Source organism: Biomphalaria glabrata, chromosome 2 (assembly GCF_947242115.1).
Source record: "Biomphalaria glabrata chromosome 2, xgBioGlab47.1, whole genome shotgun sequence".
Classification (NCBI taxonomy): Eukaryota; Metazoa; Mollusca; class Gastropoda; family Planorbidae; genus Biomphalaria; species Biomphalaria glabrata.
The window spans coordinates 14,251,775-14,273,398 of NC_074712.1; the positions used below are offsets into that span (position 1 = coordinate 14,251,775).

The 21,624-nt window shown below is 39.8% G+C and overlaps 1 protein-coding gene across 1 annotated transcript; it reads right to left on the bottom strand.

Annotated features, from left to right (window-relative positions):
- Window positions 1-43: 43 nt before the first annotated feature.
- LOC106078640 (chitinase-3-like protein 2) lies at window positions 44-21,229 on the bottom strand. Its single transcript, XM_013239583.2, has 10 exons — window positions 21,069-21,229; window positions 17,856-18,042; window positions 16,279-16,525; window positions 15,034-15,158; window positions 13,887-13,989; window positions 4,880-5,065; window positions 3,407-3,529; window positions 2,267-2,409; window positions 1,466-1,755; window positions 44-504 (listed from the first exon to the last, which is right to left on the bottom strand). The coding sequence occupies exons 1-10, from the start codon at window positions 21,127-21,129 to the stop codon at window positions 335-337; spliced, it is 1,635 nt and encodes a 544-aa protein (XP_013095037.2). The 5' UTR covers window positions 21,130-21,229; the 3' UTR covers window positions 44-334.
- Between the last annotated feature and the right edge of the window lie 395 nt (window positions 21,230-21,624).

Below are 21,624 nucleotides of genomic sequence, written 5' to 3' on the forward strand. Positions count from 1 at the left end.
CACAGCTCTTTCTTACCCGAGCCGTGAAATAAAACACAAAATCAAACAAAAAAATAAGTTTAATCCAAAGCAAAAGTCTTTCATTCAACAGATTTTATTACAAATATTTGTATTCAGTAACTTTAAATATACTATTTATATTACAAGCAGCAAGGGGACTTATCCTTCAACTTTGACTTTATGCAATCAAGGTCAAAGTTCGTCTCTGAATAGCACGTTGTAACATCATAAGCAAAGTTTTTTTTTTCTTGTTCTTAAATGAAGTAATCTATGTAGGCTAGGTCTGAATGTTTTCAACAACTTCTAAAGCCCAGTCACCAAAAGTGGTTTATTTTTAGATGGTACAAACAAAACGTGTGGTCATTTTATTCTCGCATACAACGTTGACACTGTTGTAGATGGTGTTGGCTGGACACTGCACACGTAGAGGAACGTCCTGATTACACACATAGTAATGGAGACAGCTGGTGGGGTCAGCAAAGAAGCCATATTTGCTAGGACATGCTGAAACATACAAAGAAACATTTTTTTTTATTTTTAAGATTTTTTTTTTTTAGTTTTCTTAAAGACGTAACAGTATTCAAATAACTTTCTAATTGTTAAAAATAAAAAGATTTGCTGTCGCGAGGTTAGACACTGTATAACACTGTATAGAAAAAAAAAATATTAGTTTGGTACAGAAAAGGGAGCATGGTCTACAACCAGAAAGTTAATGCGGCTTCAGAAAGGAACGTGGAACCATAGACATGTTCTTTGCGAATGGTAACCCAAGGAAAAGTGCCAGGGGCAATAAAATGACTTGATCTCTCTATATGTTGATTTAACAAAAGCATTCAAAACTGTTTGCAGAGAAGGACTCTGAAAGAGCATGACTAAATACTGATGCCCTCACAAATTAACAACCTTGGCATGAAGGCTCGTGTACAGGAGAGCGAAGAACCATCAGAACCCTGTGCGGTATCCCATGGTGTAAAACAAGGTTGTGTCCTTGCATCCACACTGTTCAGCGTAATCAAAAACAAAATCAGCAATAATCGGGGACCTGTTATTTGGTGATGACTGTGCTTTATATGCCTGCTCCGAAACTGATCTGCAGAGCATCGTCTGTTAATTTTCAAGAGAGTCTATACAACCAAATTACCCGCCTACTTGTACTTATGATTACATCAGAATCTAGTCATTCTATACAACCAAATTACCCGCCTACTTGTACTTATGATTACATCAGAATCTAGTCTTTCTATACAACCAAATTACCCGCCTACTTGTACTTATGATTACATCAGAATCTAGTCATTCAATACAACCAAATTACCCTCCTAGTTGTACTTATGATTACATCAGAATCTAGTCATTCTATACAACCAAATTACCCGCCTACTTGTACTCATGGTCACATCAGAAACACGCATACACATACCCTAACACTCAGGCCATGGTGACCTTACCAGAAATGAATACTTACTAAACGTTGTTTTGATTGGCTGCTGGCTAGAGGCTGAGGCTGTTGTTGAGCTTACAGTGGTTGTTGAGCTCGTGGTGCTGGAGGCTGTAGGGGTTGTTGTTTTAGTGGTAGTGGATGAGGTGGAAGTAGAAGTAGAAGCTGTAGGGGTTGTTGTTTTAGTAGTAGTCGATGAGATAGGAGCGGTAGTTGAGGCTATAGTCGACGAGATAGGAGTGGTAGTTGAGGCTGTAGTGGATGTCTTTGTTGAGGCTGTGGTTGTCGAAGTAGAGGCTGCTGTAGATGCCGTTGTTCTGAGAAAAAAAAACACTAAATTATGACTGAACTTAAACAGATCTACGTTGTTCCTTTTACAAAGCTTATATTAACTCACACTGTCTGTCTTTCTGTGTGTATGTCTGTGTATCTGTCTGTCTGGACAAAAGTTTGTACACCTTATTTCTCCTACACCCAATCTCAAATCAAGCTGAAATTCAGCACAATTATTCCTTTTACCTGACAACACATAAATCAATTTAAAAAAAACAACAACAACCAATTAGTTAATTTACAATTGGTAATAAATTACTTGGTATCTCGAACAAGGGAAAGAAATAGTACTTGACTGAAGTGGTGGTATAAACTGATTAAGTCCTCTTTATAGATTGTCATTTGATGCTTATTACACATTTAATTTAATGACTACTTGATACATTTAATATAAGCTTTTTTTTTTTTTAAATTATTTTTTTTATTTTCCTTGTTTATTAAGTTAAGGCGACATCCTGCAACAAACCAGGAGGAACTAAAATATTTGTTTCTCACTTATCTGGAGCGTTCAAAACTCTGCCGCTGATATATGACGTCAGTGGGTAAGTGTGCTGGCCACAAAACAATCCGGAGAAATCATCGTCAGGAAGAGACCAGATCATAGCACCTCCAAGGTCCTGGCTTAACAGATAGTCAACCTGGGAGGAAATCATTACTTTCACTTTTTTAATGAAAAGGGCTGATAATATGTATGAAACATGGATTTGATAATAGTAAACAGTATTGATATAAGCCTGTGTTTATTCAAATAATAATAATACTTTTGATAGTGTAATAATAGTAAGAATTGGTAACTTAGTTTAGTTTGGGTTCACAAGATCGTTAGCTTTATTTCTTCTCTGCCTTAACGAAATATATTTTTATACTGCTGACTTGACTTTTAGAAGTAGTCTATTCGGTGTACAGATTAGCGACGCAGTTTAAGAAGCATTTTCGAGATTTTTTAAGTAACCGATGTACAGAATACGGAAGCATTGAAATTTAAGTATGTTAATAAACCATATAATAATTTCTGTGCATTTTGCAGGACTGATCATCAAATTTCTACATTCTTTACCTTGTAGCACAAAGTAGTTTTCTATGATTTAGTTGTAGGACGTCTTTGACATTATTTCCTTCAAATCTTCCTCCATACTTTTTCTTATATTTTTCTTTAGCTTCCATTATATCCCCACTACATTTCATTCTATCGCTTTCTTTTCTTTTTTTATTCTCTCTGACTAAATTTGATTGCTTCAAAAACGTCAATGAACTCTTTCAAAAAATCAGTGTATATAAGAGCAAATTATTGTGCATAACTTTTAGTATAAACATCTCCAATACGATCACTTCGGGGACATCAGCAGTCCCACCAGACGGCCCCTCAGGCTGCGATGATGAGTCCGTGCTGGAACATTCTTTTCATCAGCTTTAAGTTCGCTTTGATTTTACACGAAGATACAAATTTAGTGCATATATTATGATTCAGTGGAATACGAAATCTAGTCGTGAGCACCAGACTGACTATAACGATTATTTGTTGAGAGTCAATTAACCTATTTGCTTTAAAATAAATGGTGGATGCATTCCTTCCAGCAAACTAGCTGACTCGTGATTAAACTTAACAGCTATAACAAATCTACATGTATTTTTTACCTTGACGCTCATGGTGTCCACGTCATCATAAGAGACCCACTGGTTGCCGCTGTAGGCATATTTCTGTTGGCCAAATGCGTCGTAGTTAACAGTGTAGCCTTTTTTGAGTATTAGATCACAAATCTAAGAAGGGATAGTTTTAAAGAGATGAATCACAGATCCATGAAGGGATAGTTTTAAAGAGAGGAATCACAAATCTATGAGTTGATAGTTTTAAAGAGATGAATCACAGATCTATGAAGGGATAGTTTTAAAGAGATGAATCACAGATCTATGAAGGGACAGCCTAGTTTTGAAAGAAGACTCTCGAATCTATCCCTTGTATTGCTATAAACGTTGAACCATTCATTACATTGATAAGACGTCGAAAAGTAAAAAACCAACCCATGAATCCTCTGTGTAAGATAATTAAGTGAAACACTTTCTTATACATTACAGACGTGTCTTCAAAAGAGAAGATAATTACGTCCTACGGGTACTTATAAGAGGACATTCTCATCTAGATTTACAAAACTAAAAATGGGCAAAGTTTACAAATTATCTAATGTAGTAGTAAACAAACTAATCAAACGCAATCGTTCATTTGGGCCCTTTTCATTGGCGTCACTAGAGGGTATGGTCCGCACCGGGCGACATTGACCCTGGTGACGACACTGGCTCTTCTTCAGAAGGTGAACGTCCAAATTGTGTGAGGTGTCAAAAGTAAACCACCAACAAAACAAAGACTCGATCAGGGTGTGATCTGATATAGATATCTACATATACAGAGACCTAATCAGGATGTAGTCCTATATAGATATCTACATATAGGAGAATACTAAAGTACAAAGTGAAGTCAACTGATTGAAGCTTTAACATATTTGGAAAACGTTTGAACTCATTTGACTACTGGGTAAATGTTATAGTTTCTTGTACTGGTTAACGCAGGTTCCAAGGTTCGGAAGTCAAGCCCCTTACATGTGCTATCTACAACGACCAAAAGAATCCTATCAGACGCCAGGCGCCCTATGAAGCTAGAGCATGTGCTATAAAAAGTAAAGCAAAGTTCCCCTTTACGTTCTATAGGGCCGATGATGTTAATGTCATCTTTTTCTTTGGCCAACTTTTAACGAGCAGGGTGTCATGTGGCCAGCACAACGGCCAACCGCCTTTTCTTTCCCCCACATAAAGTCAGGTACCTATTAGAGTTGGCTGAACTCGGGGCGCCCTAAAAATCCCGAAATTAAATTTCCAGCCCTCTCCGAGATTCGCCCCCAGGACCCAGGTTCGGAAGCCAAGCGCTCCCACATGTGCTATCTACACTGAACCAAATAATCCTATTAGACTCCCAGGCGCCCTATGAAGTTGTGTTTTTCTTTCTTGTTCCCCTCCCCCCCCCCAACACTTTGTCAACTAGCAATAACACAGCATCGATGTTCTTAAAGCTAACCCTCCTCAAAATGTCTCTGGGAATGTATCCGTTAAAGCACAAACCTCGTAGTACGCCAGAATTCCAGAAGTTCTTGTGTACGTGCCGTTGATGCCCCCTCCGACGGTCGGGGCACCTATGTTGTTGTTGGCTGGGTTAGCCAACGTAAATGTTCGCCCAAAAAACGCAAAGCCGAGGTGGATCTTTGATGGTCGGAGACCTTGGCCTAAATACCAGTTGATTGTTGAACTCTAGACAAAGAGAAAACAAGAAAAACATGGTAAAAATATTTAAAAAAAAAAAACCAGACAATACCTCCATTATTAAACCGCAAATATAGTAAAATAATTTTTTGAAATAATAATTTAAACAATTTTTGATTCACTTCGGGTATCGAACCCGCGACACCGTCAATTGCCAGCGAGGAAGGCATGGGCGTAGCCAGGGGGGGGGTTTTGGGGTTCAAACCCCCCCCGAAATTAAATCCCCCCCCCCTTGAGGGGGGGATCGGAATTTAGTGAATGATTTTTTGCTTTGATTTTGCTTATTTAAGGTGAGATTTTAATACTAAACCATCACTTGCCCCAGCACAACCAATGGGGTTTTGATTTTAAAACCCCCTACCAATGGGGTTTTGATTTTAAAACCCCCTACCAGGGGGTTTTGAGTTTAAAACCCCCTACCAGGGGGGTTCGAGTTTAAAAACCCCTACCAGAAGTTTTGAGTTTAAAACCCCCTACTAGAGGTTTTGAGTTTTAAACCGCTTACTTTGGTTTTTTGCAGCTAACTCCCCCTCTTCTATAAAACAAAAAAAAATGCAAACGAAAATCCCCTAATTCCAAGAGCACAGTTAAGGGAGATTTTGATTTTAAAACCCCCTCCAAAATTTACGATAAACCCCCTCTTCAATATAAAAAAAAACTAATTAGGCACTCAAAATGTTATGAGCGTAGCTAAATGGGTTTTGACATAGTTTTGAGTCTAAACCCCACTTCAGCGGGGTTTGTAGGTAAAAAATAACTCTTTAATAATAAAAACAAAGCAAATTATACACTCAAAATGTTATGAGTGTAGTCAAAGGGGTTTTAAGTTTAAACTCCCCTCCAGTGGAGTTTGAAGCTAAAAAGTACCTATTCAATATAAATAAAAGCAAATTACTCACTCTAAACTCTATGAGCGCAACCAAAGGGGTTTTGAGTTTAAACCCCCCGCTAGGGGGGTTTGAGGCTAAAAAATACATCTTCAGTATAAGAAAAAAGCAAATTACGAACTCAAAATGCTATGAGCGTTGCCAAAAGAATTTGAGTTTAAACCCCCTTCAGAGGGGTTTAATGCTAAAAAATAGCTCTTCAATATAAAAAATAAAAGCAAATTACACACTAAAATTATTTGAGCGTAGCCAATCCAATCGGGGGTTTTGAGTTTAAACCCCTCTTCTACAGATTGAGTTCGTTTAAAACCCCTCCAGATGGTTTTGAGTTTAAGATCCCCCCACAGAGCATTTTGAGTTGGAAAACCCCCAACAGATGATTTTGACGATAAAACTTCTCTTTTCGATATAAAATCTAAAGCAAATTACAGTCACATAATTCTAAGAGCGTATTCAAGAGAGGTTACATATTTTTACCAGTGGCAGGGCTCCCTTAATAAACTGCAGTGAATAGTCATCTGCCGAAATTGAAAAACACTAAATATGGCTCAACAAAGATGGCTAAGACAGATTTTAAGAGTCAGTTATTGAGATCGGGTTTAAATCAAGGAAATCCTATGCCGAACTGGGAGTCGACCCTTTAGTAAGATTGTGAGAGAGCGACGCATGAGGTTTTGCGGGACATGTTCTCCGACAAAATGAATTACGCATAAGAAGAGTTGTAATGATATCCTAGTACAACTTGACGCCACTTATTCATTGAGGTCCTCATGGCAGGTGGGAAGAGGCTTCAGACATTACCAGGGACAGATTTTTATGGAAACGGCTTGACGGCAAATGCTCCGAAAGGCGCAGGAGGGTCTAAGTCAGTAAGAATAGTACATTAGGTTTTTGAAATAAAACTTTTTAATAGCAGGAAAATGCACTGTAGATACCTCAGAACATGCATTTTGTTGGCTTTCAAGACAAGAAATAGTGCTTGGCGGCGGGGCTTCGCCCCGCGCTAAGGGAGCTCCTAGCGCTCCCCCAGACCCCATTGCTAGTAATGGCTGGGAATCTACAATTTTATGGAAACAGCTTGACGGCAAATGCGCCAAACGTCGCGGGAGGGTCTAAGTCAGTAAGAATAACACATTAGGTATTTGGAATAAAACTTTTTAATAGGAAAATGCACTGTAGATATCTCAGAATATGCATTTTGTTGGCTTTCAATATCAGAAATAGAGCTTGGCGGCGGGGCTTCGCCCCGCGCTGGGGGAGCTCCTAGCGCTCGCCCAGACCCCCTTGCTAGTATTGGCAGGGAATCTACAATTTTTCCACTAACTCATGGAAGAACCTATTCTAGGGCACAATAAACGTCTTCCGAAAGAATGAAGGGTCAGAATGCAATAAAGATTATGTACACACACACACACACATAAATACATATAAAAAAAAATTGGGGGGGGGGGGTAAAAAAAAATCCACCCCCCAAAACCCCCCCCCCGAAAAAAAATCCTGGCTACGCCCATGGAGGAAGGTATACTTGTGCAATCATTTATTGGTATGTGCGTTATATGGACATCTAGATCTAACACTAGACCTCAAGTTCTGATTTAGAATTCTTAGGATCTAGTCTAGAATCTAGATCTAGTCTATTTGAGATTTACATACAAATATAAGCAACACTTATAAACTTCGATAAAATTGAAGCAACTTTAAATTTACTCAATTATGGCATAATTACGTTTATTTGTCTTACTACGCCATGTTGGCTCTATACCTAGATGGAATTTCCAGCCAAATTTACATTTATTTATTTTTTACTTTGAAAAATTATATCGGGCATGTGGCCAGCGAGCTAGTAATTCTTTTCTCAGAGATAAACATCATCTGTTAAATTTCTAGGAAAATCGTTAGAACCATTTTTTGAAATCAGCTGTCCGCGCATCCATCCAGGTTCCTCCATGAAGGAGTGACTTGAATAAAGGTTTGGTACAAAAAGTTTTAGAATCAGAACTGTAGATTGTATCTGATATTTAGCAGATAACTAAAGGTGACATGATAATAATGATAGTAATGAAAATATAATAATTATACTTGTAAAATATAGTTATAAAGATTTAAACTAAATTAAAGAGTCGAAGAGGTACTAACACAACTAAAACAAAATGTCTCACTATTCAACGATTTCTTTGCATAAGAAGGTTCAATGTAAATGTTCACCATCTGTCCATCTTAACTTACAGTTAAAAATTGTTGTCTTCTCTTGTTAGGACTCCAAGAGAGAGAGAGATAGAGAGAGAGACAGAGAGGTAAAGATAGAAGAGATGGAGAGAGATGAGACGAGGAAAAAGAAAGAATGGGGGAGATAGAGAGAGAGAGAGAGAGGGGAGAAACAGAGATAGAGAGAGACAGTCACACATAAAGCCAGAGAGAGGGAGATAGATTTTTCTTCTTCTTCTTCATCGTTCTCATTGTTATGTTGGAGTGTTCATATGACTAGACCAATACATGAGATGAACTGCGCAGTGGTTTCCAAATCAGGGAGCTCTCCATATAGTTTTCTTTCTATTGGGGTGATTTGGGGCCAATGTCTTATACGGGCCTCTTGGTAGAGAGAGCAGTTTTGGAGGATGTGGTCGGCATTTTCTGGTGATACTCCACATGAGCAGATTTCACTGGTTCCAATTTTGAGCTTCCGGTACATGTGTTGTCGCATTCTGTTGTGTCCGGTCCTGAGTCGAAAGATTAGACGTTGGTCTTGTCGGAATAGCTAATAGTAAGCGTCATCTTTCTCGTGATTTGGATGAGAGCTCGTCCATTTCTCATTTATTTTATGTACAATTAATTTCTTCATTTCTTCTGGATAGAGTGCAGAGTTTACTTGTGAGTTTGTTCTCCCACTCTTGGCGAGTGTGTCAGCCTTCTCATTTCCTGCTAGTTGTATGTGAGCTGGTATCCATTGAATAACATTTTTTTTTTGCTGTTGTTGTTGAGCTTTGTAAGTGCTGTTCTGAGGTTTTTAATATAAGGGGAATCAGAGTTTTTCAAGCTTTGGAGGGTTGTTTTCGCGTCTGTTAGAAAGACAATCTGACTGTGAGGGGAACTTGGATGATTTGTTAGCATGGTAGCAGCTAGTGCTAGTGCTTCCCTTTCTGCTCTGTGACTGTCAGAGAGCTCTCCAGTTGCAATGGATTTTTCTAGTTTTCCTCCATCTGGCCATTCGATAAGTATTCCAGCTCCTCCATGTGTGGTGGCTTTATGGGATGAGCCATCCGTGTAAACTCTGATCCACTGATTGCTAGGGTAATTGGTATGTAGAAAACAGTTCACTATTTCCTTGAGCTCTGTTGGTCTGTAATCAGATTTTCTTTTTATGTTTTCAATATGGTCCCTTATAGTAGGAAGAGGGCTTTCGTCCCAGGGTGGAGATTCATTATAGTGTATCGAGGATTCCAGAGTAATTTTTTCAAGTTGGTGTTTCTTTTTTAGGTTTAGATATTCCTGTATGAAATTGGTCCTTTTGAGACGGTTTTTTGTGCCAGTTTTGTGGATTTTTGTTCTGAGTGGGTGCCTCTCCAAGGTTTCCAATTTAGTGAATTGGGAAAGGAATTTTATTTCTCTTCTTTCATCCAGAGAAATCAGGGCAGCGGTTTCTTCCATAGCTCTTATGGGTGTTGTTTTGATTGCTCCTGTCATTATCCTTAGACCAATATTTTGAACCTTGTCTATTTTTCTAAGGTTGGTTTGGGCTGCTGAGCCTCATGCTGTGGCACCATATTCTAGTACAGGTCTTACATAACTGGTATAGGTCTTTTTCAGGATGTTGTGATTAGCTCCCCAATCTGTGCCAGCTAATTTTTTCAAGAGGGATAGTCTCTGGATGCCTTTACTCTGTGTTTTATCTATTTGGTTTTTCCAGGTTAGTCTCGGGTCATAGGTGACTCCAAGATAAGTAGGGCTGTCATTTTTTTCTAAAGCTTCCTTATCTAATGTTAATTTTATTGTTTGTTGTTTTGTTGACAGTGAGAATATGGTATATGTTGTCTTTTTTGTGTTAATGGACATGCCCCAGTCATGCATGTTGTATGAGGTTGTCACTATTTCTATTTTTAGTGTAGAAGTTGAGAGTATTGTGTTTATTTCGTTTATAGGGTGCCAGTGTTGGAATTGTGGGCGTCGCTTGCCGTCTCAGAAATACATATTGCAGTTTTTTTCATTGTCATTGTCAAATTGGCGATTATCTGAGGTCTAACTTTACTATTACCGAGGTTGGCAGTGTTGTGACGCCAGTCGGTCAGAGTCTGGTGGACCATAAAGCCAGGGTGACAAGTTAATAGCAGTAGCAAAGGTGCTTAAATTAATTATTGAATATCTTTATATATACCTATTATATATATATATATATATATACATTATATATATTGTTACGAATCTCACTATCCAGGCTCTCTGCAAACTGCACCATACACCACCAACTTAAAGAACTTGACAAGTCAGGGCTCCAAAATAACGTAAAGGTTTAATGTTCATAAATAACAGCCAATACTGTACAATTGGCAGCACGTAGAACAGTACAAATAGCTCTGCGATAACAAATATCTCTCCGATAACACCGTTCCGCCGTATCAAGTCTTGCACTGGCCTCTCCGTCTCGTTCCGGGCTTGCACTGGGTTCAACAGTTCGGGACTGACTTCACACACTTGGGCTCGTTGTGTCGGACTCGATCACAGACCAAGATCAAGACGCCGTTCGTCTCAACTGTACTTGATAGTACTCCGCACTGAACCGTCGTAATGCTCCGTACAGAACCACACCGCTAAACTGTGCTGTAGTCGACCGTGTTCTGAACTCCTGTCGTAAACCCGCTTTCTGAACCGTCTTGACTGCGTCACCTCCGCTCTTATATAGGGTCCCTACTGGCCTTCTCGAACCGGACAGAACGCCGCTCGACGTTTCTAGGTGGTCAGATGACTACAACTCTCGTGACGCCCCTGAGCTCTGTTCACGTCGGCGATCCTTCCCGAACTCTCTTGTTGACACTCGTCTCGGTTGACCATCGTAGCTCGTCACGGTTGACCGCTCGTCTAGCGCTGGCCTGGGGCGAATTGCGTCGGCTGACTACACTCACACCACTACCCCCATCTGTGCCACCACCAAGTTTATAACACTGCCCCCTCCTTAGATCTGTCCGTCCCGGACAGAATCAACATCATGCCATTGGCTGTAAAGTTTCATCGCTGCAGGCGGGGGTCGATCAGTGGCAGTTGGCTTGCCTCTTGAGCTTGATGGAGCCTTCCATGTTGCAGTCAGCAATGGTCGTTTCCTTCTCTTCCTCCAGTTGGCCTTAACCTGGTTGCTTCGCCGTCGTGGTTTCATCGCCATCCACGTTGAGTTCAGAAAACGTTTTCTTCTTTTCCTCCAGTTAGCCTTCATCTGGTTGTATCGACCTCGTGATCGCATGGTCATCCATATTGCACTCAGCAAAAGTCGCCTTCTTCTTCTTCTCCGCCAGTTGGTCTTCATGTGGCTGCAGTGATATCGAGGTTGCATCGTCATCCATCTTGCATTCAACAAAAGTAGCCTTCTTCTTCTCCGCCAGTTAGTCTTCATGTGACTGCAGTGATGTCGTGGTCGCATCGCTCTCTTGTCGTTCGGTATTGAGGGCAGCCGTTTGGCACATGGAAAGGTATAGGATTTAAGGGCTGGGGATACCAAGATCGTTGGCCAAAGAGGTGACTTCATAGGGCTTTGCGAAGAAGGACTGGGATGGGCTTCAAATCCACAGGACAGGGAATTGTGGGACATGTCATCATTTTCAGCCTTGTCTGGAGGGCATGCTCGTGGGGCAGGTTGGTAACACTTCTCGTGCAAATGTCCCTCGTCTTCGGCTTCAGGCTCCATTCGGCTTTCTTCATCACCATCAGGACCTTTCTCTCTCGTCTCAGTATCGGGCCAATCACCTGTTGGTTTCAGACCTGGTCGATGACTTTCATCGTGCAAATGTCCATCAACTTCAACGTCAAGCTTTCTTGGATTCTCTTCACCACCATAAGGACTTTCCTCTCCAGTCTTGGCAGCTGGACCAACGTCTGTTAGTTTCGGACCTGGCTGGTATCTCTCGACTTGCGTATGTCTCTCAACGGCTTCGTCAGGTTTCAATGGGTCCTCATTGTCACCACCAGGGCTTCTCTCGCTGAGCTTAGCATCTGGACGAACGTCTGTAGGGTCCAAGCCTCGCTGGTAGCTTTCATCATGTAAACGTCCCTCGTCAACAGGCTTGTAGGCAGAATCAGCGCTCTCTTGATCTGTTTTGCTGTTTGAGGTGCTCATATCAGGTAAAGCTTCAGCACAAGATTCGTTCGAACTATGGGCAGCTCCCATTGTCTCTTCATCTGTCTCTTTCGGCTCCACAGGTCTGTACTCCTTGTTTTCAGATTCACAGGCAGCACCACATTCATCAGCATTGCCGTTGTCACTGCATATTTCTTCAAAGCTTTGGGTGGGTAGTAGTTCATTGTTTAACGATGGCGCAGCTCCTTTATCTTTCAAGTCTCTTTGGTCGTACAGGGTTTCTTCCACCACGTCCATCGTTTTCACCACGGGGCTCGTCATTTCCTTCACTGAGGTACCCATCTTTTTAATCTCTCTACAGAACTCTTTGGTGTTCTTCTTCAATGTCGCACTCATCTCGTCTAGCATGATACGGGTACTGGTGATCTGTTGCTGCATGCTACTGGTGAGCTGTTCCAGCAAGTTAGGTTCGACTTCAAAAAGATATGTGTCCGGATCTTCTTTTTCTTCCAACATGTCTTCTCGGAGGCGTGCTTGCAAAGTTTCCTTGTTTCCATATGTCTTCAGCCTTCGTCCACGGAGTTCTTCTTTCAGTTCTCTAAATTCAAGTTCGTACAGCAGTTTCAGACGAGCCATAGTAGATCCGATCCAATCCGATTCCGATCCGATCCCACTTCTGACACCAGTTGTTACGAATCTCACTATCCAGGCTCTCTGCAAACTGCACCATACACCACCAACTTAAAGAACTTGACAAGTCAGGGCTCCAAAATAACGTAAAGGTTTAATGTTCATAAATAACAGCCAATACTGTACAATTGGCAGCACGTAGAACAGTACAAATAGCTCTGCGATAACAAATATCTCTCCGATAACACCGTTCCGCCGTATCAAGTCTTGCACTGGCCTCTCCGTCTCGTTCCGGGCTTGCACTGGGTTCAACAGTTCGGGACTGACTTCACACACTTGGGCTCGTTGTGTCGGACTCGATCACAGACCAAGATCAAGACGCCGTTCGTCTCAACTGTACTTGATAGTACTCCGCACTGAACCGTCGTAATGCTCCGTACAGAACCACACCGCTAAACTGTGCTGTAGTCGACCGTGTTCTGAACTCCTGTCGTAAACCCGCTTTCTGAACCGTCTTGACTGCGTCACCTCCGCTCTTATATAGGGTCCCTACTGGCCTTCTCGAACCGGACAGAACGCCGCTCGACGTTTCTAGGTGGTCAGATGACTACAACTCTCGTGACGCCCCTGAGCTCTGTTCACGTCGGCGATCCTTCCCGAACTCTCTTGTTGACACTCGTCTCGGTTGACCATCGTAGCTCGTCACGGTTGACCGCTCGTCTAGCGCTGGCCTGGGGCGAATTGCGTCGGCTGACTACACTCACACCACTACCCCCATCTGTGCCACCACCAAGTTTATAACAATATATATATATATATTGTCTATTTATCATCCTCATTGTACATACACATACATACAATTAAATTCATTTATTTTTGTTATTTAAACTATTCATCTAGTTGGTTACTGTATGTACGACTGTGTGTGAGTGATGTTCTTGTCAGGTTGAACCCCGGGACCTTAATAGTATACAGCTAGTTAAAAACGCAAATAAATCCTAAACCTGACACTCACCACATCCAACCCATCCATCGATAACAATGGGGCATTCAGACCTGTCACGCTCTCCCACAGCCCGTGATAGTCGTAGCTCATAACGTTGACGATATCAACATACCTGGACAAAGACAATATCAACATACATGATGAAATATCAACATACATAATGAAATATCAACATACATGATGAAATATCAACATACATGATGAAATATCAACATGCATGATGAAATATCAACATACATGATGAAATATCAACATACGTGATGAATTATCAACATGCATGATGAAATATCAACATACATGATGAATTATCAACATACATGATGAAATATCAAAATGCATGATGAAATATCAAAATAAATGATAAAATACAATATAAAAAACGGTACAATAAAATAACTATGTGCATAGAAAAATACAACAGGCATATCAGCTTATATGAACTTCATGAAGAAATGAAAAATCGAGAGCATACATATCGAAGAATGATATCAACATGGCGAAATACAATATCAACATACAAAATGAAATTCAATGTATACGAACCCGTTGGACCGTTGCTATGGATATCATTGCCAAAATAATGTTTTTAAGACCTACACCAGTGACCCGGATGTCATTAATTTTTGTCACTATTACATTTCACTCTCAGCAACTTGACATCGTTGTGACATCACTTCAACTTCACCTTCACCCATCACTTAGTCTGATGAACCGTTCGGGCATCACACATGATCTGTCGACCGTTTTTCTCCATTCCTCTTTTGCCTTGGATCTGTTCTCTTTCCCGTCGCTTTCTCTGTCTGCCTGATCTTCTTTTTCCTGGTACTGTTCCCTGAAGGAACGTCTTTGCGAGCCCGGAATACCTTGTGATATAGCTATAAAATGGTGTTTTTTTTTTTTTTGTTGTTGTTTTTTTACAGATAGTTAGCAGGTCATCGTTGCGCTCAATTGTAGTGATTCTAATATCTTCATTTGTATATAAAATACCCACAAATAACAATAATCTGCTCGAATGATGTTGCAAAGGAAGTCAGGACTTGAAAGAATACTTCCCGGATTAGATCTCATTAACACTAATTTTATCTTTCAAAAAAAAAAAGAAGCATCCTTACCAACTTTGGATTGCTATAGTTACATAATCAAAACCGTATCTTACTGATCTAACGCCGTGACGTTGTAAGAACCAATAGCGTTCCTCAGTCCTGCCGCTACAGCCACAGACAAGATCAGACGTTGGTTGTTGACGATGGTGGCTTCTCGCTCGAAGGCTTCTCTTGTTTCCTATACAAATATACAAGTTTCTTTTAATGCAAGACGTCGGGGCAAAGGTTGGACACTACTCACAATCTACGTCTATCTGTGACAGCTTTTATGTATTCTACAATGTTAAATAGCTAAAACAACTAAAGTAAAAAAAAAAAAATAAAGTTCCCCTTTCAGACCTTGTGGTCTATAGGGCAGATGATGTAAAGGTCATCTTTTTCTGTGGCCTACCATTAACGAGAGTGTCATGTGGCCAGCACAACAACCAACCGCCTTTACTTTTACCCAACTGTCAGATACCCATCAGAGCTGGGAGGACTCAGAGGCGCCCAAAGAGCCCAGTCTTCACCAGGATTCGAACCCGGGACTCTCGGTTCGGAAGCCAAGCATATAATTATAAAGATAACCCAAATAGGAACACAGAGAGTCAAAGTACTGAGGAATTGTCAACGTTAGAGCTACATGGCCTGTGCTCGCATTTTGTTACAGAGTATCAGTCTGGACAGCCTTCATTTGACGTGTAATTGTATGGTCAGACACACAGATCTGCTCCATTTGTAGGCGTACCTTTTAACTAGATCTACACATTGAAATAAAAGCTTGAAAATATCTTTTATGAAGAAAATAAACTCAATTTCATATCAGTGTAGAAATCGAGTCTAAGAAATCGAAATGAAATCAAGAGATGATTTTGAAATGATTTTGAATTCGGTGTTCTCTTTTATCGGTCATTCCCACACGGCACAGTCAACTCACACACACACACACACACTTTCACACACAATAAGTAATAAGGGTAGGAGAAATGGATTCTGAAAAGCAATAAAAAGGTGAATGCTAGTCTGGGCATTAGCTAATGGTCGGATCTATGTCGACGACACATAGTGTCCCTCTCTCCGCGCAGCTGATGTGTCCAAAGAAACAGCAATAACCGATACAATTTGGGATAAGCGGTGTCGCAGGGTAAAGCGCTTTTTAAAATGGTCACAGGGCTCTGAATTTTTTTGATCAGGGTTGACTCCCGAAACATTTCCCAAGTATGGGTTTACCCGCAAAACAGCTGAGGTTTGAATTCCTTTTTCCTCTATTTTAAAAAAGTATGCTCATCATAGTATTATGGAGATAGAAAAACACTTACCTTGATCAGATTAGCAAAGTTGTTGAAATCATCAGGCGATAAATCACTAGGGTACTCCCAATCAAGATCCAAGCCATCAAAGTTCTTGTATCGCAGCAGATTAATGGCTTTTGAAATGAAATCAGCTCGGCTGGCCTGTGAGCTGGCCATTTGGTGAAATCTGGCCGAGCCGTGTGAGTAGCCGCCCAAAGCGAGCAGAGTTTTCAGCTTGGGGTTGGCCAACTTCAATTCGTTCAACTGCTGCCACCTGGTGGGGAAAGTTTGTATCTTGTTAGAGAATGAATCGGGTCTTTGATTTTAGATAACTACTCTAACATCTAAGCAAAGCGTTATGGAGTGAATGTTAGTGTTTATGAAGCAACCATGAAGAAAGTAGAGCGAATAAGCTTGGGTTTGGTTGTGTATGCTGACGAGTTTTGATGGAACCATGACCTGGTCTGTCGTACTTGAAGTGAAAAAAGGACTAGTGGTAAAGTTGACTAGCAAGAGACATTAGACAGACTTGACTTAATCCTGTGCACTCCCTGGAGAGGAATAAGGCCGAAGCCACACCTCTCGGTTCTGAGCAGCTTTCTTTATCTGCTCCAATGTCTTTCAGTATCCTCAGCATCTCTGACGACTGACCTCTTCCAGGTTTGCTTGGGCCTGCACACTTTCCTCTGTCTTTGTGGATTCCAATCAAGTGCCTGCCTTGTAACATTGTTAGCTGGTTTTCGCAGGATGTGTCCTATCCAGCTCCACTTTCGCTTTTTGATGTCTTGGTCTATGGGCTTTTGTCGTTCTCTCCAACAAATTGACAGTAGTTATCTTTTCTGGCCACCTAATTCCTAATATCCGGCGTATGCATCTGTTAACAAAGTCTTGGAACTTTTTCCTGTAATTTTTTTAGTGACTCTCTGTGTCTCTGAACCGTATAGTCCAGCTAGGACTTAATCAAGCCTTACTATTATTATTAATACAGTAACTTGTAAAGGATATTAAGGCTGTGTTTGAAGACTCGATAAACATATTAATAGCCCCTACATACCGAAGTTTAATTGTGTATTCTTCACAAGGATTCCAAAAAAAAAAAATATTAAAAAAATAAAATGCGACAACTACTGGTGTTAAGATATACAATCTCTCGGCCGGAAACGTCGCTAGAGTCGGCGTCACCCTGTGCGATAAACACTTCTGTACTTCTTTAGTAGTACATTTACATTTTACTATCTTCTCGTGTATTTTGTCAATAATCTCATTATTCTCCCCTCGAGGTTAGTCGTAGGGGTGCTGTGACACTTGACGTAACCAAATCCATCCATTTTTTATTTTCGGTAAGCAAGGTATCAATAAAGAGGCGCTCTGTTCTTTGACGTTGTCCAGCCAGCTTTGTTTTCTTTGGACCCCGCCCTTTCTTCATGCTCCCTCCACTGTGCCTTGTAGAATGACTTTTGAAAGTCTTGCAATATAACCGAATGGCCTCAGCTTTCGTCTCTTCTTAGTATTGAGGAGTTCTTTCTATTTGCTAGCCAGAGTGTTAGATGCTGCAAAAATATGAAAGCATGAAACCTACAGCTAAAATGCAATATGCTACTCACTGTCCACCAGAAGTGTCGTCATTGAACTCATAGGGCACCATGCTGTTTCCACTTAGCTGGGAGAAGGCGAAGATCAAATGAGAGCACAGCGAAGGATTGACGTTCCTGGCATACATTTGTCCTGGGCTGGGCCTGTACTGAGCCCAGTTGTGGAAGTAGCAGACGACATTCTTGGACGACACAGGAGCTGCAAAGGTAAGGAGGAGAACAATGATGGCGGCATTTAAAATCTGTAATAGGTCGAGGCTAAACACTAACCAATCAAAATGTGTTTGTGAGGTGTGTGTGTGTGTGTGCTTTAATTCACAAAAGAAAACATAAAATGTTACCTCGTAAAATAAAGTTGAAGATTAATGACGCTAAACTGAAAGATTACTGTTGTCAACTAAATATTTCATGCCTGATCTAGAAACCATTTGATCCTATCAATTCTATAGTATTACCTCGAAAGAGTTGCCCATATGTTTTTAAATACTTTGTTATTTTGCTACAAAGAAATGGGTTTTAAAATTAGACTCCGTAGTGCTAAAAGTATTTTAAAAAATCCTATATCTTTTACAATTCAGCCTAACAACAATTTCTATATTTTGTACACCATTTACGCCAAAAAAAAAAGTTAGTTATTAACCACCATATTATTTGAAACTCCCCATTTCTTATTGTTTTATGTTCTTGTTTTATTCTTTGTTGTTCAATTTCATTTACAACCCGCTTACAACCCGTTAAGAGTCAGCGAGCTCTGAAAGTAACAGTTCCTAGACCTGTAATCACAACTCTCGGACTAAAACATCAGTTCCTTTCAGGTTTCTTCAAAAAAAAAGTCTCTCCTGATCTGACCCTACCTCTTTTTTCTTTCTTATTAACCTCTTGTTGCCCACCCCCCTCCCGAATAGCTCTTTAAAATACTTTATCTATTTCATCATCTACCCGTCTCTCATCCCCCCCTGATCAAATATACCAAATTTCAATGGATATTTAAATATGCTCAATATTGACAAGGCCTCGCAGTAAGGCGTCAGAAATGTAGAACTCTTCTGTAAAGACGTCACATCAAGTCTAAGCACAAACCTGAAATGCTAATGGAGTCAGTGTCTTTCAATAGAATGTTGTTTTTTTTTCGAGTGTTTAAATTTGTGACACAATATATCGTTAAAATATTTTTTTGAAAATCTCAAACAGTTAAAGGTCATTTAAACTCAGCCTCTCTCTCTCTCTCTCTGCAAATTTTCTTACACTGTCTCTCCCTCTCGAATTCTTCCTCTATTTCTCCATCTCTTTCTTCCTCTCTCCTTCTCTCTTTCTTCCTCCCTGTGTATTCTCTTCTTCTCTCATTCTCTCTTTCTTCTTCTCTCTTTCTCTCTTTCTTCCTCCTTCCTTCTCTCTTTCTTCTTCTCTCATTTTCTCTTTCTTCCTCCTTCCTTCTCTCTTTCTTCTTCTCTCTTTCTTCTTCTCTCTTTCTCTCTTTCTTCTTCTCTCATTCTCTCTTTCTTCCTCCTTCCTTCTCTCTTTCTTCTTCTCTCATTCTCTCTTTCTTCCTCCCTCCTTCTCTCTTTCTTTTAGCTCGTACATATTGGACATTTTCTTCGACATTTTAGGACCCTACTGAGTCCACTACATGCCTGACATTCATTCGAGAAATTCATTCATTCCTTGTGTTGGCCATTAACAATTGGGTAGAAAATTATTTTTTTTTTTCATCATCTTCCTCTAAGACCGCTTCGTATTCACGGGAAAAATGACCTTTTTTTTGTTACGCACAAAATTTTACTAACAGCTAAAAGTGTCTATTTACAGAAGAGACTTAGTAATTCACTAATGCTAAAATGCATAAATCAGATCATTTGAAGTTTATCTAGGTCTTGTTTGGATTAACTAAGAAGATACTTTAATTATCAAGTAAATGTGCAAATATCCTACAACAAATTCGTTTATGTGAAAAAAATGAAAGGATCATACACTTGTTACCGCTAAAATACAGAAATCAACTTTTTTTTACAAATTATCATGGTATTGTGCAAATTAACTAGGGTAATCCTTTAATGTACCTATTTTTTTTTTATTCCTGATATAATGGGCAAAATACCTTGGTAAATTGTACGTTAGTTACTAAGCAGTGGAAAATACAGTTTAAATATTTATTGAAATCTAAAGAATCAAGTAAATACTATAATAATAAAATCATCAAATTAGAATCAAATCAACAATTAATCATCCATCAATTAAAACATGGTAAACAAAGAATCAGGTGGGTTCAAACGAAATTGCTATCAAGGAAATGAATTTGCAAAGGCGTAGGACAAAACAATGAGAACTTATTAGTGCCATCTTTACATTGATGACTCTTTGACTTCCAGAGCAATGGCTGTTTGTGACAAGCACAACTTATTTGTTGTACATATTAAATTTGAATCATAATTTCCTGAAACCCTGGCCACCATCAAGGGTCACGTGAATGTTAGGTGGGTGAAAGATATTTCTAGCGTTTCTGTGCCATAAGTTTGTTGGATGTGACTGTATAGTGATCAATGACCTTACAGCTTTATTCTTGTCTGAAGAAATGGACTTTTATGTTTTCTTGGTGCTAGCAGGAAACTCTGGCAATCATCATGACATCCAACATTTTTTTATAACGACTTGAAAAGGCATTACAAGTCAAGAGGCAAAGTGAAATCAGTCACATCAATACACGTATTATTATAGCAGCTGTGAGGCATGTTTTCTGCTACAAATTTACCTTTGCTAATACTTTTTAAATAAAATGAGTTTGTGTCAATTGTGTTCAAAGGCAGCCGCTGCGGGTTCTGATGGACGTTGCGATACACATCGGCTCACATATAAGTGTTTTACATGCAGTTAGGGTTCAATGAAACTATTTGAAGCAATAAATTGCGTCTATGCTTGTTGATATTCCCATGCCATATGCAGTATTCCCCTTTTTTTTAAATTATATAACATTATAAATTTGTTTTAAAACTGGCAAGAAGATCTATGTTTAATAAAAATGAATATCTAATTTGTTAAAAATTAAGTTCATAAGACTTTAGTAGACGTTGCAACTTGTTATTGGCATAATTTTAAGCAATAAATTTTGAAAATTCAATATTTCAGTTTCTGGAATCTAAAAGTGGTAGACAGACCGTACAAAAAAAAATCGTCTCTCCCTTAAGTTGGCTAAGATTATATTTAGAAACATGCAGAGATAGCCACACTTACCAATCAGGAGTAACAAATGAGCTCCAACGAGCAGCATGGACACAGTCCTGAGTGAAATCATCCTAGCGGTCAGCTTGAAGGATCTGTTCAAACTCAAAAGAGAGAGAAGGGGGGAGAGAACAAACGATCCACTGAAGCGTGACACAGAACGAATGAACCAAAACTTACTGTCACAACTTATATACTGTTCAGTGTTTGTTTAAACCCAACCCCCAAACTTTCGATGACGGCACGGCAGTTTTCAAAGAGAACATCTTCATACAATTGTAGGCTACAGTTAACAAAAAGAAAAAGAAAGTCTTGATGTTTCTCAAATCTAGATTTCTTTTCTTTTTGTGTGTGTCAACTTATCCAAATGGGTTGTGGATCCAGTACAAAGATTTACCACTTTTTAAAGACTTTGTTGTCTGGTCTCGACGAATGGACACAACAACATCATCATGGTCCAGATTTACGAGTTGGTCTTGGTCATGGGAAAATAAGTTTGAAAAACTTTGAGCTGCTTAGCAAGTAGACTTCTTGATCAAAGAGAGATAATCTATTAATGTACATAAGA

Coding starts and splice junctions, on each gene's coding strand:
- LOC106078640 (XM_013239583.2), bottom strand. CDS start 21,129: ATGATTTCACTCAGGACTGTGTCCATGCTGCTCGTTGGAGCTCATTTG. Junction 16,526..17,855: donor GACGACACTTCTGGTGGACA/GTGAGTAGCATA, acceptor TTTCCCCACCAG/GTGGCAGCAGTTGAACGAAT. Junction 2,410..3,406: donor TGGACACCATGAGCGTCAAG/GTAAAAAATACA, acceptor ATTTCCTCCCAG/GTTGACTATCTGTTAAGCCA.